Here is a 26,014-nt window from a genome sequence, read left to right on the forward strand (position 1 = left end):
TATCAGTTCCTGCCCAGAGGTAGCTCCTGAAACAGTCAGGAGTTAGGCCCCGGGAAGGAGGCAATGTGAATGTGCACACCAGCAGGAGAACAGTGCTGGCAGGGCTTCCCATGGCTTTCTGGACATCAGATCCCTGTAGTTGCAGTCCCATGGTACTTTAGAGTCTTTGGATGTCAGAGCTAAGACAGCCTCATATAATTTTGAGTTCCTTCCTCTGTCTATACAGGTGATGAGATCCAGGCCCCGAGTTGTCTTCATAGCTTAAGTCAGATTGCCCTGCTAGTGAGCAGGAGAATAAGGACCCAGCCTAAGGTTACCTAAGTCCCAAGCTAGAGTGTTTTCTGTAGTGTCAAACTAGCCCTGTCCAAAATTACCTTTCATACTGAGCTGAAATTGGAATTGAGTAGCTATAAGTTCCAAGTCTGCCACACTGTGGAATTCTAAGAGTAGAATTCAGATCATTTCATTAACATTTAATGCCTGGTAATTACCGGGATCTGTGTTCAGTGCTGGGGATGCAGAAATGAAGATGACAACACATTGTGCCACCATATTGTGGAGGCAGACATGTAAATAAATAAAATTTACAAAATCTATTTGTGCATTGTGCAGGGTTATGGGTGTGTGCGCACACACATGCATGCTATAGAAGAGGTGAGTGAGCAGTCAGTTGTCGGGGCTTTTAGGAAAGGCTTTGGAGAGGAAGTGTTATGTGCGCTGGGCCTTATGAATAAGTAGGCATTTACGTGGTTGGCATGGGTGGGGGGGGCATGCCAGGCAAAGGAAACAACATGAACAACACTTGCACAGGGAGTGGTCTGAAAAGGGTGCTGCAGGGGCAGAGGTGAGGCCTGAATGGTGAGCTGAAGCCAAGCTGTGGAGGGCCCCATCGGCTGGCATGCTGAGGAGTTAGTGAGAGCCTGAACGCAAGGCAAGGATGTAATCAGGTTGGGGTGTGCTGGGATCGCCGTGACTACGGCATGGAAAATAAACTATAGAGGACCAGACTAGAACCAGCCAGGTTCAGTTCTGTGGTTCTTGAAATAGGCTAGGGACAGAGTTACAGGGTCCTGGGTTTGGACAGCAGCAGTGAGGTCAAGAAGAGGATGGGTAGCAGATACACTTTACAAGACGGACAGAACTTCCTGAGTTGATGTGGGCAGTGAAGGCAAATGAACAGTAAAATGTGAATCCCCGCCGCCGCCCCACCCCACCCCGAATCTACTGAGCCATGGAACTCCAGCAGAGAAGTAGACTTTAGTTTTGGATGTGGTACAACAGAGATACCTACAAAATCCCCACGTGGAAACTTTGGGTCAGAACAGCAATGGGAACTTGGAAGTCAATAACAAAGTGGTGGGTGAAGTGCTGGAAGGAGAAGTCACCCAGGAAGGGAGTGTGGGTTGAGGGAAGCCACCAATGTGGCAGAAAAGGAAAGGAAAGCAAAGGGAGGTAAAGAATAGACAGCAGGTGAGGGACCTCAGAGGTGCCAGCTGACTTTCCAGGCCTGGGGTGAGAAATGGGACAAGGGAACAGGCTGCATAAGGAGCCACAGAGAAAGGGACATCTTTTATTTGCACTAGTGTGACATGTGGGCTGTGTGCGGGCTTTGCTTCTTTAGTCTGCACTGGATAGCAGAGAAGGAGTCTGGTGGCACTTGGGAAATGTTATAATCTGCATGACTGCAGATGACTCAAAGCTTTGCTCAACTTTTTGAAGGGCTGGGGGCCATGGCAGCTTTCCACTTAGATGTTTTCTGGAGACTGGCTGTTGGCAGCTGAAGGAGCCCCAGGGTTTCTGGGTGGCCTGGTCCTGCCTGTGGAGTGACTGAGCCTAGAGACCTAGTCCCGCCTCCAGCCTTCCCCTTGCTGCCTGCCCAGGCCCGCCTGCTCACCCCTGGGTATGCTTCTTTGTCAGGAGAAGCAGAGGTGTGGACGCCGTGAATGGTGAGTACCTTGTTCCCAAGTTTGAAGTGTCCGAGGTTGGGGGTAGGAGACCATGTGAGGAGGGGAGTTGCCTTGTATAGGGAAAAGACAGGGTCTCAAAGCTGGAAACTGAAATTGGGGGTGGTGGTGGTGGTGAGGAACCTAGAATGTTCTGACTCCAAAGTGACCTGTTTTTGTTAGACTCATAGGATGTCACTGGGGATCATTAGGAACCTCCTCACGCAGTTGAAAAAAAAAATGGGACCTGGGGAGGAATTGACTCAGCTTAGCTTAGGGAGCCCCACTGGGTCTCCTCCTCTTGCCCCCATGTTCAGACCAGAGCTGCCACTCTGAGCTGCCACAGCTGTTGTTTGTTTGTGGCTTTATCCTGCTTCATCTTCTGTGGGAGAGGGTGGATGAGATAAGCCCAGCAGTGGGGAAATGAATGCTACAGCTGTGTCAGGTGGGGGCTGGCTCTTCTGTAAACAACCCTGCTATTCTGTTCCAGAGAAACTGACCCTTTCCTTAATAGATGGGGGACAGAAAGGAGGAGGAAAGAGAAGGAACATCTGGTATATGGTAAATTTCCTTTAGAGTAAACATGGTTTGACTGTACATGATGACTGAAAAAATAAGGTGATTAAAAACAGTTCTCTTTAAGACAAAGGGAATCATACTCCTGGATCTCCAGGACCCACTTCTTTCTTTTTTTCTTTGTTAATCAACAGTTATAGCAGATGTAAACCCACTTCTGAATGTGTGGGGAGGAAAGGTAGTCTTTCAAGCTTTGGAGTCCTATTCCTGTTGACTCGGGTCCAGGTTATAGTACCGCTGCCTGCTGGCTCTGTGACACAGGGGAAGTTACTGAACTCTGAACCTCAGCGTTAGCTGCTAAACAGGATAATCTTTCCATCACAAGACTGTTGAGTGAATGAAATTAGGCCATTACTGACTGGCTTCTAAGACCACTGACTGCAGAGGTAGGAAGGATTGCTGGCCTGCATACCTCTGCAATCTTACAGGACCATGTGAAAATGCATCGTTTCTGTTTAGAAATTGAAGTTCCTCTGATTGTCCTTTTTTGTGCCTAGGAATAATTGTGATTTCAGAATTCAGGGTCTGCTCACTGTGCAGCAAGTCACAGTAGTACATGCTTCAAGACATGCCAGGATGGGAGTTACTTTGTAGCCCAGGGGACTTGGGTAAGAGGCTAGGCCTGTGTGCTCGCCAGTTATTCCTGAAAGTGAATTTTCTGTGCTGCTCTCTGGCACAAAACTGGGCTGCTAGAGGCCCGCTGGGTGCGTTCGGTCCATGGAGAGGCCTGACGCTCACCACTGCTCCTGATAACACTCTCAGCATGGTGCTGCAGTGCCTGAGGATGGGGTCCACCGCCCCAGAGGGCTGATTCTCTGCTCACACTTCCAGGATCACAGTGGGAGGTTGGAAGACAGCACTTCTGGGGGTTTTGCGGACTGGATCTTGTACCCAGCCCTTGAACTTGAGGTATGGAGATGGGGGCTTTGGAACATAGAAGTTTGAGTTCTCAGGGTTCCTTCAGTACTGACACCTGGCCCAGTCAGCCTGCTGTCTCCCATCTTAGCTGGCCCCATCCCAACGTAGCCTGTCCATGCTGCCTCCTGTGTCCTACACCAGCTCCAAAGCCACTTCCTTCTGGGTGCGTCTGTGGCTACCCAGACTGGCTGTCATTCCTGCACCACCATAGCCTCATGCCCATACCTTGCCCAAGCTGCCTCACCTTCACATTTGATTTTTTTGTTATTTGTGTGCCAGGTCCATATTTTCTTGAGGATTGTGTATCATTTTATGTCCTCCCAAATCATCATTTATTGAACAGATCAGTGCTGAATAATGTTTGGAAATAAAAGTTGGGTCTAGTTGAATTGAATTCCCTTGTGCCTAGGAGCAAACATGCCAAATGCCCGTCACTGGGCAGTGGGAAGGTGGAGGCTGTTTGCCTCAGAGTGCGGCAGGGGTGTGTTGGAAAAATGTGGAGCTGACTGTGAGGGGCCCTGGACTATCTAAATGCACTGATGTGTCCTAGGAGTCAGAGGGAGTCCATTTGTGGGGTGGATGTAAGCTGGTCTTTGTATTCTGACATAGAAATGCCCATCAAATCTGTGATCAGAGACCATTCCGTGTGCTCCTGAGTCATACACACAAGTCAGAAATCCAGAAACGTTTTGGAAATGCATAAAGGTACAGAAGTTGTTCCAGGCTCTGGGAAATTTCTTATTTACAGCAAGAGATAAGAGCTGTGGTTTTCCTCCTAATTGTTCTGTGAACTATAATCCAATAATGCCTAACTTGCCAAATTAAAGAATTGGAAACAGGCCTGTGTCAGGTTCTTTCCTGTTTGTCCCAAGAACTTTGGTTGTCCGTAAGCCATTGTCTTTGTCATTCAATTCTGTTGAATACCTTTCAGCATGCACTTGTGGTGAGCCTGCTTTGTATCAGATGTGCGCTGTGCTAGGCATGAGAGATTCAGAGATAAACTGCAGAATGTCCCCAAAGGAGAGAAATCTGACAGGTCCAAACTGGTGTGTCAAGCACATCAGGAGAAATGTGGGTGACGTTTGGACACAGAACTGAGGAGGGGGTGAATCAACACCTCTTGGGGGTAGACGTGGGAGGCTGAAAGTAGGGAGCTGGCAGAACATCAGGGAAGCCTTCTTAAAGAGGCCTTTGAGTTGTGAAGCACAGAATGAAATAGGATATTCCAGGCAGAGGGGTAGAGATGTGTGCATGTCTGTAATGTTCTGTTCTCAGGGTCTTGGCGGAGGGCCCAGCTCTCCAAGGCCAGACCGCCCTCGTGACTTGACTTTATTCTGGCGGCTGATGGCCAACCAAGCACGAAGTCCTGAATTCTTTGCTCTAACACAATGCTTCTCAAACTTTATTGTGCTTATGAATTAATTGTCTGCCAGTCTGACTAAAAGGCAGCGTGAGATTCCTTAGTTCGAAGGTGGGGGTTGAGATTCTGTGTTTGTAGGTGGTGCCATTTATGGGTTACATTTTGAATAGTGGGTAGTAAGAAACTCTTCTTTCTCAGCACAGGTCCTTCATGTCAGACACACCATAACAGCACCCCCTTCCCCAACACACACAGGCACTGATTTTCCCCTTCTTTTTCCTCTTCCCAAGTATATAGATGCCAAATTCAATTCCTCTTTCTTAGATGTTGTTTTTGTTTGGTTACCCGCCTTACCTGGAACTTCTTTTCTTCTTTTTTTTTCCTTTTTTAAAGACAAGGTCTTGCTCTGTCACCTAGGCTGGAGTTCTGGGCTAAAGTGATCCTCCCACCTCAGCCTCCCAAGTAGCGGAGACCACAGGCGTGTGCCACCATGCCCGGCTGATTTTTTATAGACAAGGTCCTCCCATGTTGTCCAAGCTTGTTTCAAACTCCTGGGCTCAAGCAGCCCTCTTGCCTCAGCCTCCCAAAATGCTGGGATTACAGGCATGAGCCACTGTTCTCAACCAAGGTTCTCTCTCATTCCTTTAAAAAAAAAATTATTTTAGATTCATGGGGTACATATACATATTTGTTACATGGGTATATTGTGTAGTGATGGAGACTGGGCTTCTAGTGTACCCGTTTTCCAAATAGTGACCCTTATACCTGATAGGTAATTTTCACCCCACCCTGCCCCCCACCCTCCCCTCTTCAGCAGTCCCCAGTGTCTGTTATTTCCATCTTTATGTCCATGTGTACTATTGATTAGCTCCCACTTGTAAATGAGAACGTGTGGTATTTGATTTTCTGTTTCTGGGTTAGTTCACTTAGGCTGATGGTCTCCATCTCCATCCATGTTGCTGCAAAGGACATGATTTCATTCTTTTTTATGGCTGCCTCTTTTATTTCTTAAATCTGAATTTCCAGGTGGCTTCAGTGCTAGTCTGGCCTACCCTTTCCTTCCCAAAGTCACCACCAACTCACTCCCACCCCCACCTCATGCAGTGCACCCCTCACAGCCCCCACCCTTGGCAGTGACATTTGGATTTCCAGGGCCTTTCCTGATCCTTTGGAGATATCCTCTCCTGGCCAAGTCCTGCAGGGGAGACTTGAGTTGGAGGTTCGATGGGCTGGGGTCAGGTGGGCCACACAATTACCCACTCCCAGGCCTATCCCCGGTGATCTAAGCACACAGAAGCAGGCTGGTACTTAGGGAGGAAGGCACCAGGGTATGCCAGAGCTTAGGATGGCCTGAGGACCAAGTGGAAAGACAGATATTGTAAGTGGTTGTTGGGAGAAGGAAGGCTGGAGGTGGGGGTACCTTGTGGGCTTCTTCCAGGAGCTCCCACCCACAGGCACAAGTCTTCCTAGCTGGAGAGAGCCTCAGGCACCCAGGCAGAAGTCAGGAACAGGGCTGAATTCTGACAGAACCCGCCTGGAGCTCCATTTCAGTTGCAGGGACCCTTACCTTATGGAGCTATCTTTTGCCCAGCCTCCTCTGCAGATGCCATAGGACCTCCTCTTTCCTTTTCTTTTTCTTTTTTTTTTTGAGGCTGACTCTTGCTCTATCACCAGACTGAAGTGCAGTGGCACGATCTCAGCTCACTGCAACCTCTGCCTCCCGGTTTCAGTCGATTCTCCTGCCTCAGCCTCCCGAATAGCTGGGATTACAGGCGTGCACCACCATGCTCAGCTAATTTTTGTATTTTTAGTAGAGACAGGGTTTTCACTATGTTGGCCAGGATGGTCTTGATCTCCTGACCTCGTGATCCACCTGCCTCGGCCTCCCAAAGTTCTGGGTTTACAGGCATGAGCCACCGTGCCCTGCCAGGACCTCCTCTTTCTGATATAACACCTGCATTTGTTTGGCAGACATCTGTGTAGTTCTGTTCACAGGAGAAAAAAGTCAGATTACTAAACACCAGTGTTTAACAGTGGCCATCAGTAGGTGGTAGCTTCAGAGAGTATTTGCTTTCTTATCAACTATGGTTTCATGTATTTTCTTCATTTTGTTTTTTACTGTAAGCCTATTTTGTTTTTATAATGAGGGAGAAATAAAGCTCTTCTCAATTGGGAGAAATTGCTACCTACCTATAATGAATGAGGCCCTGCTGGGCACGGGCTGGGGGCTTGATGAGTAGGGTATGGTCCCTGTTTCTGGAGGGTCCTCAAACTAAAGAGGAAAGAAGATAGGGGAACAAAACAGTGTGGTTGGTGTTCTAAGTATCCTCTGATCACAGAAGAGAAAGCTGCCCCTACCCAGGCACGTGATCCTGAGCCACCTGGATTGTGAGGGAGAATTAGGCATTGATGAGGAGGGGAATGAGGAAGTAGTCTGCCTACAGGGGACATAGTTCGGCACAGCTCCACAGGAGCTGGGGGCTGCAGCATTGGCCATGAGAAGAGAGAGCAGCAAGAGAAGCATTTGAGACGGCTGTCCTTTCTCTGTCATCACTGCTGACGCCCTGGTGAGCTCCATGGTGCAGGAACCTCCATGTGTGTGCTGCATCCCCAAGTTCTGATGGCAGCAGGTGCTTAGCAGCCCTTGTCCAGTCTCGCCTCTGACACTGCTGCTCCCCTCCTCTGTCCTGACCTCCTGGTTGGCTGTCCTGCCAGAGCTTTGCCTGGAAGATGAAATTCCAGCTACCCTGTGGGAGCAGTAACGCCTTCTTCCTTCTTCTCAATCTCCAGAAATGTCTTTCCTCCAGGACCCAAGTTTCTTCACCATGGGGATGTGGTCCATTGGTGCAGGAGCCCTGGGGGCTGCTGCCTTGGCATTGCTGCTTGCCAACACAGACGTGTTTCTGTCCAAGCCCCAGAAAGCAGCACTGGAGTACCTGGAGGATATAGACCTGAAAACACTGGAGAAGGGTAAGTGGTGACCCTTCAGGTCTCAGTACTTTTCCAAGGAGCTGAGACACAGGCTTACTTACTGTTTTCTTTCTAAACTCTCTCCTTTTTTTAATTGAAAAGATAATGTAACAACATTAGGAAAAATTTAATAACAATTTTTAAACTAGCAATAATTGTATTACCCTAACACAGTAATTTATGTTTTGGCGTATTCCTTTCCGTGTGTACATATTACATGGTTGTGCTTGGCTTGAGTGCTGTTTTATATTTTAGCTTTTCTTATCAAAAGCATTTTTCATTCTCTGTTGTTGTCTCTGTAACTATAATGATAAATTGCTCCATAATATTTAGTAATAATTACAATCTTTTACTAAACCAGTGCTTCCAGAGTGTATTCTGAGGAATTCCAGGCTTGTGGGATCGTCAAACTAAAAGGAGTTCCTGAGTGAAATCAAGTATGAGAGACACCTTTTATCCATCCAAGTCCATGCTCCTGATGCTCAGCACAGACATATGCTTTTTAGAATGAGATGTCTGGATTGCTCCTGATTCAGGCATGGCCAGCCCCTCCCTGTGAAGAAGCTGCGGTGTCTGAGGAATCACTTCAAGTCGCCCGTTAGAGCAAACCTGCCTGTCTCCCTCTTCTGGGGGACCACTAAGAGTCCATTGTGGACAGCTTAGAGCCACCCACTCAAATGTGTTAGCTCTGCCTCCTTGCTGTGTGCTCTCAGTGTTAGAGCTGTAGCATGGTGGGATTTCAGTCATGCCAGTGGTGTGGCAAGAGAGTTGGAGTGGTGAAGGTCTCATTGATGGCATGGTTAGTTACCGTGTTAGCCCCCCAGGTGGAAGTCATCGTCATCTGTTTAGTAAGTAAGGAAGCTTGCCAAAGGAAGGCAGGAGATTGTACAGGTTTATAGTAGGTCACCTTAGTAAGGTACTAAGAGAGAGAGAGACCTGTTAAGCTTTGTTCAATCCAGGGTTTCCCAATCTTACTTATTTGATTACAGACTCTTCTCCTCACCCTCTCACCCACCTGACCCCACTTTTTTTTTCCCCACATAACATCCACAGGAATATGGATCCCTCTGGGAAATACTAAAATAATAAGGGCTCATATTTATTGAGCCCTCACCAACTCTGTATTACCAGACATTGTGGTGAGCACTTTTATATTCATCTTTCAATATGCCCTGTAGCCCAAAGTGGAACTACTAGATATTTGCATTTTACAAATGAGGAAGCTGAGGTTCAAAGAGCAAAAATAACTTGCCTAGGGTTACACAACTAGATTCAGACTTAGTTGGACCTTAGAGCTGGGCTTGAACTACAGTACTCTAATACCCCAAAGCATTTTATTCCTAGGCATCTTCTATCCTCCTCTGTTAATAATATTGCAGTTACCATATTTAGGTTAAAAATTTGAGACTCTTTCAGTTTGGACCATGTTTCTGTTCTAAAGGATTATTATACAATATCTGATGACATCGGCAATAGACAAAATGGCCATTTTTCCAGAAACGTCCCACTTCTGAATGTTCAGGTTTGCTGGAAAAAAGATTTTCATGGTGGGAGGGATCTACTGGGTGTATAATAGGATTATTAAGCTTGGTTAATTTTCCTCAGGAAGGTGAGTATTCGGTCTGTGTTTCCTGTATGTTTTTCCCCACGTGTGAAATGCCTGTCCAGGTCCTCTGCTAGGCCCGGGTCTCTGACCTCAGCTGGACTTAGTGTGGTTCATGAGCTGCTTAGTGATCGGGGCTGGGCCAGGAGGAGATACCGAATTTCCTTTTTTTCTCCCTTAGAACCAAGGACTTTGAAAGCAAAGGAGCTATGGGAAAAAAATGGAGCTGTGATTATGGCCGTGCGGAGGCCAGGCTGTTTCCTGTGTCGAGAGGTGAGTACAGATGAGATCTATTCAGAGAACGATCCTGGCAAGTAGGGGCCATTGTTTTCTGGCCAGAACCAAGGGCCCGTAAGCCAGCTTTAGCCTTTTACCCACATGGTCTGTTCTGTTATTTGCTCTAGATATTTCTTTTGATTTGTGCTCTATTTCTGTTTTTTTTTTTTTTTTTTTTTTTTTTTTTTTTTAACAACTCACCCTCTCCTACTGGGGTTAGCAACACATCTGACTCTCCCTTAGTATTCCCAAGCCTTTCACCCTGTGCTATACCTTCTGAGTCCTGGACCATCTTCCAGTTTAATCAGGGGCAGCGACCAGGTCCAATTCCGTGCTTCTGATGCTCAGCACAGACATATGAGGTGCCTGGATTCCTCCTGATTCGGGTGTGATCAGTCCCTCCCTGTGATGAAGCTGCAGTGTCAGAGGAAACACTTCAAGGCCACCTGTTAGAGCACATCTGCCTGTCTCTGTCTCCTTGGGGAGCTCCTAGAGTCCATCGTGGACAACTGAGAGCCACATACTCACATGTGAGCTCTGCCTCCTTGCTGTGCGCTCTCGGCATTGAATCTGTAGCTCAGTGGGATTTTAGTCATGCCAGTAGTGCATTTGGCATGAGAGTTTGTTGAAAGTTGGAGCTCACTGACTGGGTGGTCTCCAGGTTGGCCCCTTGAAGGGAAAACATCATCTATTTATGTGTAATGGAGCTTGGAAGGAAGGAACTGTGATTGTTGAAACACAAAATGCTAGTGTCAGAAGGAACACTGCAAATACTTGGATCTAGCCTTGTCCCTTTGTAGGTGGGCAAACTGAGGACCAGAGTGGTTAGTGGCCTGTTTGTGATCACACAGCCTGTCAGTGGCAGAAGACCCAGATTCTGAAATTACTGCCCTGACTGGGAGAAAACTGGGAATGACGGTGTTCCTGCTCTTGATACAACTTTGCATCTCAAGCAGTGGCTGTGGCCCTGTCCAAATTGTCATCAACATTCTTCTGGTTCCCTGAGGCACCACCTTTCAGCCTTGCCGATCTCTCCATGCTTGTGTGATTGGGCTGGTGAAGAATCTACTTGCACTGCTGGATACATGTGATGCCTGCAGTACCCTACCCCCAGGGCACTGTGTGCCTGCTATCTCAGTGGGTCCTCACCATAGCCCTTGGAAATACAGCTTGTTGTTTTACTCTCATTTTATTATTCTCATTACAGAGGAGGAAACCGTTACAGAGGTTGTAACAAAGCCACCCTGATCAGGGAGATGTATTAATTTCCTATTGCTGTAACAAATTACCTCAAACTCAATGGCTTTAACCAGCACAGATTTATCTTGTAGTTCTAGAGGTCAGAATTTCAAAGCGGAAACTGATTGCATTCCTTCTGAAGGCTATAGGGGAGAATCCATTTCTTTTGCCTTTTCCAGCTGCTAGAGGTCACCTATGTATATTGGCTTATGGCCCCTTCCTCTATTTTTAAGTCAGCAATGGCTGACAAGTCAGCAACAGCATGGAAGCCTGTTTTGACTTGATTTTTCGGGGCCATTAAAATCCAGAAGGTTCCAAGAGCAACAGCTCTCCCTAATTATAATCTGTTTTCCTCTGTACTGATCTGTGCCGACATAGAACATTTAGTGGAAACTTATGTTTCCAAAAAGATGGGTGGATGGCAGTCTGAGTTATTTTGAATGGCCCAAATAGCAGGTATGTGACTCAGTTTCCACGTCATGCCTTTGTATAGTGCCACACCGGGAGTAAAGAGCCAGGAAAAGTGAGTAAGACCTTTCATCTCAGCCAGGTGCAGTGGCTCACGCCTATAATCCCAGCACTTTGGAAGGCTGAAGTGGGAAGATCAACTTGAGCCCAGGAATTTGAGACCACCCTAGGCAATATAGCGAGACCCTGTTTCTCTTAAAAAAAAAAAAAAAAATTAGCCAGGCATGGTGGTGTGCACTTGTAGTCCCAGCTTCTCAGGAGGCCGAGGCAGGAGGATTGCTTGAGCCCAGGAGTTCAGGGCTACAGTGAGCTATGATTGTGCCACTGTAGCTAGGCAACAGGGCAAGACTAAAAAAAAAAAAAAAAAAAGGCCAGGTGCGGTGGCTCACACTTGTACTCCCAACACTTTGGGAGGCCAAGGCAGGTGGATCACTTGAGGTCAGGAGTTCAAGACCAGCCTGGCCAACATGACAAAACCCCATCTCTGCTAAAAATACAGAAAATTAGCCAGGTATGGTGGTGCGCCCCATAATCCCAGTTACTTAGGAGGCTGAGGCGTGAGAATCACTTGAATCCAGGATGTGGAGGTTGCATTGAGCTGAGATTGTGCCACTGCATTCCAGCATGGGCGAATAGCATGGGCGACAGAGCAAGACTCCATCTCAAAAAAGACCTTTCATATCACAAAAAGGTGGTTTTTGATTATATCAAACATTGTAGTCCTCTGCTCTAGGGCAAGATTTGCCAGTCACTAAAACTCTTGATAAATGTTATCAGTTCTGCCTCATTAGTTGTCTTTTTTCTTACTCTAGAAAACAAATAAAAAATTAAATGTAGTTGCAACCATACAACAGTGTATTTGTATTGGAGATGAGTAGACTGCATTTAAAAGGATTTGCTGCTCAGTCTTTTAATTCTGGCACCAAATGTGAAAAAAAATTGAGTTCTTAATATTGAAGCTTTACCATGACTCATGCAGTTTCCCTCATTCATCTAGCTCACAGTTCCTGAGAGTCAAGGGTGTCTACATCTCTCAGCTCAGCTGCATTCTCCCCATTGTCCCCCTTCAAATCTTTCCACCTGGTATTTAGCACCTGTTTTATACCCAGCCATGTTCTAGGCACTGAGGGTTCCAAGAAATGGAAGACATAGTTTCTAACTATTAGAAACATTTGGGAATTTAAGAGACAACATTCAACTTAGTGGTAACATGCAGACTTAGTACAGAAAATGTCACCAAACAGGGAAGATAGGATATGCACAGAGAAGCAGGGCTTTACTTCAGGGTGGACTAGCCAGGGAGATCTTTTTAGAACAGGGATACCTTTCCAGAGGGTAGGTTTGAGCTGAAGAGAGAAGGAAGGTTATGGCCAGAGGAGCGTGTGTCTGACTGGGCCCTTGTGTTAGTTTGGTCTAGTGCAGGGAAGGGGCTGGGATATGAGGCAGGAGAGAAGCATTGTGGGCAGGAGGAGACGTTGTGTTTGGGTATGGCTGCGCCCAGGCTGTGGTTAGGACAGCCATAACAGGAGTCTTGCCTCTGCTTCCCACTGGAGAAGACAAGGAGCCTGGGCTGCGGAGGAAATCTAACACCCTATGTGGAGGCCCACAGCCAGCTGGGACAGATGTCCCTGAACCGTTGTGTCTTCCACAGGAAGCTGCGGATCTGTCCTCCCTGAAAAGCAGGTTGGACCAGCTGGGCGTCCCCCTCTATGCAGTGGTAAAGGAGCACATCAGGACCGAAGTGAAGGATTTCCAGCCTTATTTCAAAGGAGAAATCTTCCTGGATGAAAAGGTGTGTGTGCTGGCAGGCTTTTAGACACAGAGTGCTGGGGATTGTGCTCAGCTGTGTGATAGTCGGGTGGCCCAGGCATGTCTGACCTGGAGCTGGAGGCTGGCCTTCCCTTCAGCTGTCCTGAACATGCAAGGCCTTTTTTCAGCCCCCTGAGCAGAGCATGATCAGACATTTTAAAGCTGTCCTCTCAGTTACAGACAATTCCTGACCATCTGATGGTTTGACTTATGATATTTCAGCTTTGTGATGGTGCAGAAGTGATAAGCTTTTAGTTTCTACATTTCTTCAAGAACCCATACAGCCATTCTGTTTTTCACATTCAATATTCAATAAACTACATAAGTTATTCAACACTTCATTATAAAATAGGCTTGTGTTACATGATTTTATTCAACTGTAGATTAATGAAAGTGTTCTGAGCATGTTTAAGGTAGTGTAGGCTAAGCTATGAGGTTAGGTGTATTAAACGCATTTCAATATAAGATATTTCAACTTGGCCGGGCGCGGTGGCTCAAGCCTGTAATCCCAGCACTTTGGGAGGCCGAGACGGGCGGATCACGAGGTCAGGAGATCGAGACCATCCTGGCTAACACGGTGAAACCCCGTCTCTACTAAAAAATAGAAAAAACTAGCCGGGCGAGGTGGCGGGCGCCTGTAGTCCCAGCTACTCGGAGTCTGAGGCAGGAGAATGGCGGTAAACCCGGGAGGCGGAGCATGCAGTGAGCTGAGATCCGGCCACTGCACTCCAGCCCGGGCGACAGAGCGAGACTCCATCTCGAAACAAACAAACAAAAAAGATATTTCAACTTATGTTGGGTTTACAGGGACATAATCCCATTGTAAGTTGAGGAGCATCTGTATTACTTAAGCCTTTCCTGCCGTGTGCACTGGGAGAGTAGGAAATAGCTGAAACTCCCAACAGGTTCCTCCACTGTTGGGGGCCTAGTGCAAAGCCCCACACCCTGTCCCTTAATTCATTTATTTCTTTCTCTTCTGCTCCCACCTCTGCAGATGGTAGCACTATTACCATCCTGTCAGGTGGAAGGCCAGTGAGAAGGTAGAGTCAGAATTGAAAGCTATGGGTGTCACCCTAGGTCAGGCCTACCTTGAGGTCAGAAACTGGACCCAGCAGAGTTCTGTTTCCTTGGCAGTTGAGAATGGACCTGGATTGGCTGGGCATTGTGGCTCATGCCTGTAATCTCAGCACTTTGGGAGGCCGAAGTGGGCAGATCACTTGTGGTCAGGAGTTCAAGACCAGCCTGGCCAACGTGTGAAACCCTGTCTCTACTAAAAATTCAAAAATTAGCTGGGCGTGGTGGCGGGCACTTGTAATCCTAGCTACTTGGGAGGCTGAGGCAAGAGAATCGTTTGAACCTAGGTGGTGGAGATTGCAGTCAGCTGAGATTGCGCCATTGTACTCTAGCCTGGGTGACAGAGCAAGACGACTCCATCTCAAAAAAAAAAAAAAAAAAAAAGAGTGGACCTGGATGTGGGCAGTGTGTGTGTGTGGGGTGGGAGAGAAGACTGGAACCAGCAGCCTTTTGAGTCTTTGCCTGAGAACCAGTGCTCTGTCGGTGGCCTTTCCTGCTTGAGGAAGGCAGGCATGTAGAGTACTCATATGGGATCTGTCTTTCTCACTCCGTAGAAAAAGTTTTATGGTCCACAAAGGCGGAAGATGATGTTTATGGGATTTATCCGTCTGGGAGTGTGGTACAACTTCTTCCGAGCCTGGAATGGAGGCTTCTCTGGAAACCTGGAAGGAGAAGGCTTCATCCTTGGGGGAGTTTTCGTGGTGGGATCAGGAAAGCAGGTGAGTTCTTGGTGTTTACTTGTGGTCTGTAGGTGTCTGTGTCTGTGAGCATGAGACCCCAACCAGAGGCGGGAGTAGGGGTTGACTTTCCCCGTTTTGGGTCTCCTAGCCTTCCTTCTAGCAAGCCAGGGAACATGAAGAAGGGAAGGGAAGGGAAGGCAGTTGTTGTTTATCACACATCTTTCTCTGCTAGTACCTCATACTTGAATCTACTCACTCATCAAAGTGACACCATGAGACAGTTTGATCGTTTTTCAGACAAGGAACTTAGAACTGAGAAGGGATGAGCAGCTGCACAAGGAGCACAGCTCATCAGTGGCACTGCTGGGGCCTCAACCCGGGTTTGCTGACTTTAAGTTTTGTTTTCTGTGCTTGAACAAAAGCATAGTTTTATTCTGTTTTTAAATTTATTCCCTTGCAGTGTTCCAGGCCACCATGGATGGATGATAGAAAAGAAATAAGAGGAGAAAATAGGGAATAGAACCAGGCCTAATTAGGGGAAGTGGCAAGGAGGTGGCGGGGAGATGATGCTTTTTCCTGTGGGGATCTTGGTGTCAGGGCTGGCCTAGGAAAGGTATCTGACTCCTTTGCAAACAGGCTGTTATTACAGGTCCTGGCTCTGAGGCTCCACAAGCAGCATGGAGCCCTAGGGGAAGGTGTGGAAAGGAGGAATGGGGTGTCTGTAGGCCCAAGAGCCAAGTGGGCAGTTGTTTGTGTCAGAGTCCAGGCAGCCTTGAGCCATGGTGGCTGCCCTGCCCTGGAGGGCAGTGTCAGCAGAGGCCAGGAGGATGTGTAGCAGGAATGGGGCAAAGTGGATGAGGGGGCTGGGCGTGGTGGCTCACACCTGTAACCCCAGCACTTTGGGAGGAGGCCAAGGCAGGCGGATCACTTGAGGCCAGGAGTTCCAGACCAGACCAGACTGGCCAACATGGCAAAATCCCATCTCTACTAAAGAAAAACTTAAAAAATTAGCCGGGTGTAGTGGTGCATGCGCCCATAGTCCCAGCTACTTGGGAGGCTAAGGCAGCAGAATCGCTTGAACCCAGGAGGTGGAGGCTACAGTAAGCTGAGATTGTACCACTGAACTCCAGCTTAGGTGACGGAGCAAGACTCCCTCTCAAAAAAACAAGTGGATGAGGGAAGGGTATGGGAGAAGGACGTGGAAACTGGTGGCCTGACTTCTAGGCCTGTCTCTGTCAATTTTGGATATGACATTAACGTGTAGAAAGTGTTTTCTTTCTGTAGAAAGATGGGGTTTATCTGCATTGTTGGATCTCACTCTTAATGTTGATAATTACATACTCTTCCCAATTTGGGAGGAATAAAAGGGAATAGAAATCCTTCAAGTTTAAGATTTCTTTCTTTTTTTTTTTTTTTTTTGAGACGGAATCTCACTGTGTTGCCCAGGCTGGAGTGCAGTGGTGCGATCTCGGCTCACTGCAAGCTCCACCTTCTGGGTTCATGCCATTCTCCTGCCTCAGCCTTCCGAGTAGCTGGGACTATAGGCACCCACCACCATGCCTGGCTAATTTGTTTGTATTTTCAGTAGAGACAGGGTTTCACCATGTTAGCCAGGATGGTCTCCATCTTCTGACCTCGTGATCCACCTGCCTCGGCCTCCCAAAGTGCTGAGATTACAGGTGTGAGCTACCACGCCCGGCCTAAGCTTGATTTCTTACATCTTCCTTTTACAGCTTGGTAACTGATTCGCTTGACTGTATTAGAATTAAACATAAAATGGTGTCTGATTTATCATAAACCTATTTGCTAATTTTCTGGTAAATCTGTCTAAATGTCTTAGTAATAATGGTTACCGGCCGGGCGCGGTGGCTCAAGCCTGTAATCCCAGCACTTTGGGAGGCCGAGACGGGTGGATCACGAGTCAGGAGATCGAGACCATCCTGGCTAACACGGTGAAACCCCGTCTCTACTAAAAATACAAAAACTAGCTGGGCGAGGTGGCGGGCGCCTGTGGTCCCAGCTACTCGGAGGCTGAGGCAGGAGAATGGTAAACCCGGGAGGCAGAGCTTGCAGTGAGCTGAGATCCGGCCACTGCACTCCAGTCCGGGCGACAGAGCGAGACTCCGCCTCAAAAAAAAAAAAAAAAAAAAAAAAAAAAAAAAATGGTTACCATAAGTGCCTGTCTTGTTCTACGTGCTTAAGTACATGATCTCTTGTCTTCGTCACAACCATTCTAGGATGTTAGGCATTTTTATTCCCATCTACATATACAGCAGTGGGCCTAGAGATTTAAAATAACTCAGCCAAAGACATAGCTAAGTGGTACAATGGAAATGAAACTTAAGAACTCAAATCTGTCAAACTCCGGAGACCCTGCCCTGTCCTGCCCGGCCCCTAGCCTCTCCTGTCCTGCCTGTCCCCTAGCCTCTCCTTGGAGGTGTTTCCTAGCGACCACTTCCTGATATCCTTATGCTTGGGCAGGCTACTTCCCCAGTGGATTGCCCATCCTCTTCCCACTCGGACACTGTAGGGTTCCTTCCCCTACCCGCCTCTGCCTTCTCATGGCCTCTAGGGCAGGGCTTGGCATGCCTGCCAGCCTTTTCTTGCCTGGTGATGACTCATCTGGTGCTCATGGGCCCTACTGGCACGTTTCTGATGTTGCTAGGTGTGTTTGACTTTGTTGGTATTCCCTGGAGCCCCCAGCCTTCATTCTTCCAGGTGGAAGGTTAACTGGCTAGCTGAACTTCAGGACTTACCTCAGTTCTTGTTGGGTGCAGAGTTATTGTAGTCTAAAATTGGGGTGGTGGGGATTTCCTTTTTTTTATTTTTTATTTTTTATTTTTTGAGACAGAGTTTCTCTCGTTGCCCAGGCTGGAGTGCAATGGCACGATCTTGGCTCACTGCAACCTCCACCCCCAGGTTCAAGCGATTCTCCTGCCTCAGCCTCACAAGTAGCTGGGATTACAGGCACCTGCCACCTTGCCCAGCTAATTTTTGTATTTTTAGTAGAGACAGGGTTTCACCATGTTGGCCAGACTGGTCTCAAGCTCCTGACCTCAAGTGATCTACCCGCCTCGGCCTCCCAAAGTGCTGGGATTACAGGAGTGAGCCGCCGCACCTGGCCTGAATTTTCTTTTTTTTTTTTTTTTTTTTTGACACGGAGTCTTGCTCTGTCACCCAGGCTGGAGTGCAGTGGCCGGATCTCAGCTCACTGCAAGCTCCGCCTCCCGGGTTCACGCCATTCTCCTGCCTCAGCCTCCGGAGTAGCTGGGACTACAGGTGCCCGCCACCTCGCCCGGCTAATTTTTTGTATTTTTAGTAGAGACGGGGTTTCACCGTGTTAGCCAGGATGGTCTCGATCTCCTGACCTCGTGATCCGCCCGTCTCGGCCTCCCAAAGTGCTGGGATTACAGGCTTGAGCCACCGCGCCCGGCTGAATTTTCTTTTTAATAACAATCTTGAAAGCATTCTTAAAGAAGAAGTAGCTGGGCAACATAGCAAAACCCCATCTCTATAAAGAATAAAAAAGTTTAGCCGGCGTGGTGGCATGCACCTGTAGTCCTGGCTATTTGGGTAGCTGAAGCAGGAGGATTTCTTGAGCACAGGAGTTCAAGGCTGCAATAAGCTATGATCGCACCACTGAACTACAGCCTGGGAAACAGAGCAAGACCCTATCTCTAAATAAATAAAAAGTGTATTTGCGCTACAGAAAATTTAAAAACAGCAGAATATTAGAAGGTGTGGAAAACCATCCTATGAGCTCAACCACCATGGACAATCCATTGGAACAAAGCTGAGTGAACTTTCCTTTTGTTTTGCTTTGCTTTAGAAAATTATACCTTACTAAACTAGATGTTCTTTTTTCATTTATTTATTTATTTTTTATTTTTGAGACGGAGTCTTGCTCTGTCGTCCGGTCTGGAGTGCAGTGGCCGGATCTCAGCTCACTGCAAGCTCCGCCTCCCGGGTTTACGCCATTCTCCTGCCTCAGCCTCCCGAGTAGCTGGGACCACAGGCGCCCGCCACCTCGCCCGGCTAGTTTTTCGTATTTTTAGTAGAGACGGGGTTTCACCGTGTTAGCCAGGATGGTCTCGATCTCCTGACCTCGTGATCCGCCCGTCTCGGCCTCCCAAAGTGCTGGGATTACAGGCTTGAGCCACCGCGCCCGGCCTCTTTTTTCATTTATTGTGAACATTTTCCTATGTCATTATTATATTCTTAGTTTTTTGTTGGTGGTTTTTTTTTTTGTTTTTTTTTTTAGATGGAGTCTCGCTCTGTCACCCAGGCTGGAGTGCAATGGCATGATCTTGGCTCACTGCACTCCAGCTTCCCAGGTTCAAGGGATTATCCTGCCTCAGCCTCCTGAATAGCTGGGACTAAAGGCTTGAGCCACCATACCCGGCTAATTTTTGTTTTTTTAGTAGAGACTGAGTTTCACCATGTTGGCCAGGCTGGTCTCGAACTCCTGACCTCAAGTGATCCGCCCACCTCAGCCTCCCAAAGTGCTGAGATTACAGGTGTGAGCCACTGCACCCAGCCTGTTAGTGTTTTTAATGTCTGTATTATGGTTTATTGAGCAAGTAAATCTGATCTGCTTCCCCATAATCACCACAGTGTGGTGGGACTTTTTTTTTAAGTCTCTGTAAATAATGACACAGTGTATTTACAGATTTTCTTTTTAAGATGAGCTTCCAGATGTAATGAATCAAAGAACTCTAACAAGGATTCCTTGATGCTGATCTCAAACATGTTATTTTGTCTTTTTTTTTTTTTTTAACCACCTCTGACTTGAGATAACTTTGGGGTATCCTGCGTCTTAGTGCATTTTTCTTCACTGTATGAGAAGAAAATGACTTCCAGTTTCTTAGGAGACTAAAGGAAAAAGAGGGTCTCTCTTTTAGATGGTCGTTCAGTGCCTTCCGAAGTCTAACCTCTGAGCTCCACTTCCACACCTTTGGGCCTTTCTGTGTTAGCTTCATTTTTTTCCTCTTCACCTAGTATGTACTTTTACCTGCTTCTCTACCTGTAAACATCCTGGTTACCCTCCATGCTTTATCATCTGTGAGGCCTTCCCTGCTTGTCCTTGTCGTGCTTTATCACTTCTGACTTCCTGCTTCTTGAGAGCTGCTGGTACAGGCCAGATAGATGTGGCCTTCCCCGGTCTATCTTCCCTCAAAGACTGAACTCCTTGAGGGCAGGAGCCAGGCCATGTTTGGATCTGTGTCCTTTGCTGTTCAAGCAAAAGGCTTGACAGACAGCTGGTCCTCAATGCCTGTCTCATGAACGAGCGATTTAGGATGAGGACTGACATTACCTCTTGTTTCCTTTTAGGGCATTCTTCTCGAGCACCGAGAAAAAGAATTTGGAGACAAAGTCAACCTACTTTCTGTTCTGGAAGCTGCTAAGATGATCAAACCACAGACTTTGGCCTCAGAGAAAAAATGATTGTGTGAAACTGCCCAGCTCAGGGATAACCAGGGGCATTCACCTGTGTTCATGGGATGTGTTGTTTCCACTTGTGTCCCTAAGGAGTGAGAAACCCATTTATACTCTACTCTCAGTATGGATTATTAATGTATTTTAATATTCTGTTTAGGCCCAGTAAGGCAAAATAGCACCAAAACAAGACTGACAAAAATCTGAAAAACTAATGAGGATTATTAAGCTAAAACCTGGAAAATATGAGGCTTAAAATTGACTGCCGGGCTGGGTGCAGTGGCTCACACCTGTAATCCCAGCACTTTGGGAGGCCGAGGTGAGCAGGTCACTTGAGTTTGGGAGTTCAAGACCAGCCTGGGCAACATGGTGAAACCCCATCGCTACTAAAAATACAAAAATCAGCTGGGTGTGGTGGTAGGCACCTGTAGTCCCAGCTACTCGGGAGGCTGAGGCAGGAGAATCACTTGAACCTGGGAGGTAGAGGTTGCAGTGAACCAAGATCACGCCACTGCACTCCAGCCTGGGTGACTGAGACTCCATCTCAAAAAAAAAAAAAAAATTGGTTGCTGTGCCTCATTACAAATGCATATGGTGTTTGAGTGCTGTTGTTTGAAATTATTTTTCTTTTTGGGTCCTGAAAAATCCAAGAAAAGTTGATGATTGACTTGAAGATTACAGAATTGAAGGTTTTTTGGCATGTATGTTTTCTATTAATAACTGGTTATACAATGTCGAAGTAATACTTTCATAATAGAATTGACATGCTCCGGGATAGTTTGACAAAGGTAAATTATAAAGTGAAATCTCTCGTTTCATTATCTTCCATTCTAACCTCAGAGATCTGTTTCTCTAGAAGAAGTGACCATCTCTGCCTTTAATAAAATTATGCATCAGAAATCACCTGTATGTACAATATTTTCTGATAAAACTAATAATTATATTTACCATATAGTTGGCTGAAAGTAAAAAAAAAGTCAGCATTCTCCATGGCTAAGGGGTAAAGTGCCTGGGAGGATTCCTCTGGTTCTAGCTATCTAAGTGGTTTGAAAATGACCAGGAAAAATTCATCCCGTCATTCATGTTAGTAATTTTGCTGTCTTTCCTAGAGGAATGACTTTGGAAGTGTTTAAAATTGGCAGCTGTTTTTCTGTTGGTCTTTTAGCCTAATTTGGCAAATCAGAAGAAAGGACATAGAGATTATGAAATATAACTTAATTTCTTAATCTTTTTTGTTTGAATTTTCTCATGTAAGTTTGAGTGACATCATCAAGAGCCACCAGGGAGCTTGGCCGCAGGGAGTCTATTCAAGGCATGAAACTGGCCCAGGAGTAGAAAGGTGGGGGTGGAAATAGGAATTAGTGTTTACCCAGGGGAGTGGCCCAGCCAGGAGGAGAGGGCTATCAGTGTTTACCCAGGAAAGCAAGGACGGATACTGACATTGGACGTAAAGCTGGGAAAGTAGGAGAGCATCGGGATTGAGTATGCAGAGTGAGTTAGGGGTGAGTGGTTCAGGACTAAGACCATTCCTGCATCTGACTTCATGTAGCAATGGCTGCACGGAGTATGCACAGGCCCAAAAAGGTCTGGGCTTTTGCAGCATTTGAGGCCACAGCCTTTGGTACTTGCACAGCGTTGGTACCTGTCATCCTGGTACTCCAGCTACTGATAGGTAACTCAATACCTAAACTTACAACTTTAATACCTAAGACACTTGATGCTGAAACAGTTCTCTTGCAACTAAAGAAGAACCTGAGGTCAGGTGTGGTGACTCACGCCTGCAATCCCAACACTTTGGGAGGTCGAGGTAGGCGGATCACTTGAGGTCAGGAGTTCGAGACCAGCCTGGCCAACGTGGTAAAACCCCATCTCTACTAAAAATACAAAATATTAGACAGACAGTGTGGTACCTGCCTGTAATCCCAGCTACTTGGGAGGCTGAGGCAGGAGAATCACTTGAACCTAGGAGGTAGAGGTTGCAGTGAGCCGAGATCATGCCACTGCACTCCAGCTTGGGCAACAGGAGTGAAACTCCATATCAAAAAAAAAAAAAAAAAAAGCCTGAGAGGACATTGCACCAATGGAGATGCATCAAGAGAAACATTTTTGGGTTTTTTGAGCTCTCACTAGCTTTTTTCCCCTGGGTCCTCACATGCAGTATGGTCTTCTCTTTCTGGTTAGCATGTCATTTTGGAAAGAGCACTGGATTGAGTCATGAGGCATATTCAATTTCTAGTTTACCAGTGTGATACTAAGCAAAGATCTATCTCATTGGCAAAATGGGTGTAATTCCTTCCCGTTCAGGGCTGTTTATAAGTCACTGAGGGAATGGTAAGTATTATGACGCTGCTTCTCAGACTGTAATATACATGCACATCATGTAAGGACCTTATTAAAATGGAGACTTAAAGAAAAAGCTGGACACTAGCTAAAGGCAATAATGACAGATTTTACTCAATAACTACTGCAGAAGGAGAGAGTCCTCGGTGTAGAACTGGGCTTAGCTCCAATCTGTGCAGAGGTGATGGAATTTTAAAGAGGGGAGGGAGGAGGTTCAAATAGAACTAGGGAAGTGGAAAATTACAAAAAGCTGTTAAGAAGATTGGTCAATGTGATTAGGCTATCTATGTTTACTAACTCTCAAGTTTATCTATTGAAGTTAGGATTCTAGCCTCCTCCTGAGACCAGGAGTCGGCCTTATAATTCCTGATAATGATATGACAAAGGGATGGTTCCCAGAAAAAGTGAGAAACACATTCCTGTGCAGCAGAAGATACATATATCCCTCAAAGGGACAGAAAGGATTTACAATTGTAAATTTTATCAAGTAAGTCCTCTAAGAAGGGGGGGGCTGGGTGCCATGGATCATGCCTATAATCCCAACACTTTGGGTGGCCAAGGTGCGTGGATCGTCTGAGGTTAGGGATTCAGGAGCAGCCTGGCCAACATGGTGAAACCCCGTCTCTGCTAAAAATACAAAAGTTAGCTGGGCGTGGTAGTGCGCACCTGTAATCCCAGCTACTCAGGAGGCTGAGGCAGGACAATCGCTTGAACCTGGGAGGTGGAGGGTGCAGTGAGCCGAGATCGCGCCACTGCACTTCAGCCTGGGTGACAGAGCGTGACTCCATCTCAAAAAAACAAGAGGGAGATTAGAAACCTATGATCAGGCAATGGCTGAAACAAATGGTAAATTCTTTTGGCAGCCTTGAGCTTCCCCAGGCAGGGACCCAAAGGGGCCTGGGTTATCCCTGAGACACGGCCTTGAGCTGCTAGAAACTATGCTAGTGATAGTTCAAGTCTCTCAGTGGCCGGGGTGGGCAAAATGGTTTGTGCTGAAAATCAATGATTTGCAGCTCTCAAGATTCCAGTAGGCCGTCTGGGTGGGCCTGAGTTTCTGCTTTTTTTTTTCTTTAGGTACAGGATCTTGCTCTGTCACTCAGGCTGTAGTGTAGTTAGTGGCCCAATCATGGCTTACTGCACCTGCAAACTCCTGGGTGCAAGCTGTTCTGGCTTAGCCTCCCAAGTTACTGGGCTTACAGGTGGACGCCACCACACCCAACAGATTTTATTTTTGTAGGGATGGGGGTCTCCGTATGTTGCCCAGGCTGGTCTCAAACTCCTGGCCTCCCAAAGTGTTCAGATTACAGGTGTAAGCCAGAACACGTTGCCAGCCTCTGCATTTCTAACAGGTTCCAGGTGATCTTGATATTCTGCTGGTCCATGGGTCACACTTTGAGAAGCATGATTCTAAAGGACCATACAATTTAAAGTCATTAATCTCTGTGGGCTTTGGACTGTAAGCTTCAGCAGCCTTTGACAAGCATTTGCAGATTTCCTTTTTATTTATTTCATTAACTGAGAATCCATATGCAAAGAAATGCAAGACAATTCAAAGATTGTAGGAAAATGTCTTTGCTGTAAAGCTGGTGGTTCTCAATCTTGGATATACAGTAGAAGCACCTGGCACTGTTGGGGGTGGGTGGGGTTGCAGTGTAAAAATTAAAAATCATTAAATCAGAATCTCTGGGGTAGGCTCCAAGCACCTTTTTTTTTTTTTTTTTTTTTTTTTAAAGATAGAATCTTGCTTGTCACCTTGGCTGGAGTGCAGTGATGCAATCATGGCCCACTGCAGCCTTAACTTCTGGGCTCAAGTGATATCCTCCCACCTCAGCCTCCCTAGTAGCTGGGACTACAGGCGTGGACTACCACACCCAACTAATTTTTAATTTTTTGGTAGAGGCAGGTTCTTATACTATCTTGCACAGGCTGGTCTCGAACTCCTGGGCTCAAGCAGTCATGCTGCCTCAGCCTTCCAAAGCTCAGGGATTACAGATATGGAGCCATAGCGCCAGGCCAGCAATATTTCTTAAAGCTCCTGGGGTCATTCCAGTATGCAGCCAAGGTTGAAAACCACCCTTTAAAAGAGCTCAGCAACCAGTGTGGAAGACCAGCACTCACACGTCAGGAGACCTTACCCAGAGCCAGGCTGCCCCTGATCATCTCTGATACTTTAAAACGAAGGGCTCAGAAGCAGCCCCAGAAGCAAAAGTTTCTCTCTGACCTTCTCCTGCCCTCTTGTTTCTGGCCTCTCATTCTCCCCCAAGGCTACTCATAGAAACTAGAATCCCTGTTCCCTAAGGCAGGTCAGCAGAAACCAGAACTGGTTTTACCCAAAGCCAGTCATAAAACCTAAAAACGGTCCTCTCACTCCCCACTCCCCTTTCTGTGTAAAAACTGGTCAGAAAGAAATGATCTGACCTACTTTGTTTGACTCTCATACCCATTCCAGAGAGGGTCCCATCCCACGTCCAGAAGGAAGGAATGCTGCGCAGAGAGGCCAAGAAGAATCTAGACAGGCCTTGCTGGGTTTCCCCTCTCAGTCTATTACTATTAGATCCTACCCTTCTTGTCCAATCGTATTTCTACACAGTCCATAATCTGTTGAACCTAAACATAGAAACGAACAATTCCCCTGTATCTTGGGGTCTTCATTCTGAAGGCTCACATACAATTATGATCGAATAAATTTGTTTGCGTTTTCTCCTGTTAATTTGCCTCTTGTCAGTGATTTTTTCAGCAAGTCTTCAGAGGGTGAAGGGCGAGTTTTTCATTGGCCCTGGCAGTGGCAAAGGTCACAGATGGTGTAGACATGGGTGCATAGGGAATCCCCAGCTGGAGGAATTTTCAAGGCAGAGATTTGGATAGTAAAGCATGACTAGGGGAGTACAGGGAGGGGTCTAGTCTGTTTTGTTTACCTGGTTCTATGTCCTCTCCCCCAATATGCAGATTTCTCAAAAGCAATGCCTGTTCTCTCTTTCCCAGAGCAAGGCATACCATTGCAGTGTAGGGGAGTGGAGGGCAGGGAAGGTGAGCAATGGGGAAGAGGCTGTAGGGGTTGTGAGAATAGAGGGTGGATGCAGTCAGGGCAGACTGAAGTTTCTCCCCAGTGCTGGCTGCCCTCCCTCCATTCTGGATTGCCAGTGCCCCATGGGGCAAGCAAGAAGGTGTGTATTGGCTGGGCGCGGTGGCTCAAGCCTGTAATCCCAGCACTTTGGGAGGCCGAGACGGGCGGATCAAGAGGTCAGGAGATCGAGACCATCCTGGCTAATACGGTGAAACCCTGTCTCTACTTAAAAATACAAAAAACTAGCCGGGCGACGAG

The 26,014-nt window shown here is 47.0% G+C and overlaps 1 protein-coding gene across 5 annotated transcripts in view; it reads left to right on the forward strand.

Moving 5' to 3' along the window:
- Nucleotides 1-25,402, forward strand: part of PRXL2A (peroxiredoxin like 2A) — a 339,130-nt gene extending 313,728 nt beyond the window's left edge. The window contains exons 1-6 of one of the 5 annotated variants that reach the window (XM_033208941.1): nt 1,725-1,946; nt 7,588-7,767; nt 9,552-9,643; nt 13,005-13,145; nt 14,791-14,955; nt 20,248-25,402. In XM_033208941.1, coding sequence (XP_033064832.1) covers nt 7,590-7,767; nt 9,552-9,643; nt 13,005-13,145; nt 14,791-14,955; nt 20,248-20,361 — 690 coding nt within the window. In that variant the 5' untranslated portion in view covers nt 1,725-1,946; nt 7,588-7,589 and the 3' untranslated portion in view covers nt 20,362-25,402. Of the gene's footprint in view, nt 1-1,724; nt 1,947-3,410; nt 3,429-7,587; nt 7,768-9,551; nt 9,644-13,004; nt 13,146-14,790; nt 14,956-20,247 lie in introns of those variants that run through there. The other 4 variants (XM_033208944.1, XM_033208943.1, XM_033208940.1 and 1 more) reach the window with 4 other exon arrangements.
- Nucleotides 25,403-26,014: the final 612 nt, after the last annotated feature.

This window comes from Trachypithecus francoisi, unplaced genomic scaffold, assembly GCF_009764315.1.
Source record: "Trachypithecus francoisi isolate TF-2019V2 unplaced genomic scaffold, Tfra_2.0 Lachesis_group9, whole genome shotgun sequence".
Lineage (NCBI taxonomy): Eukaryota > Metazoa > Chordata > Mammalia > Primates > Cercopithecidae > Trachypithecus > Trachypithecus francoisi.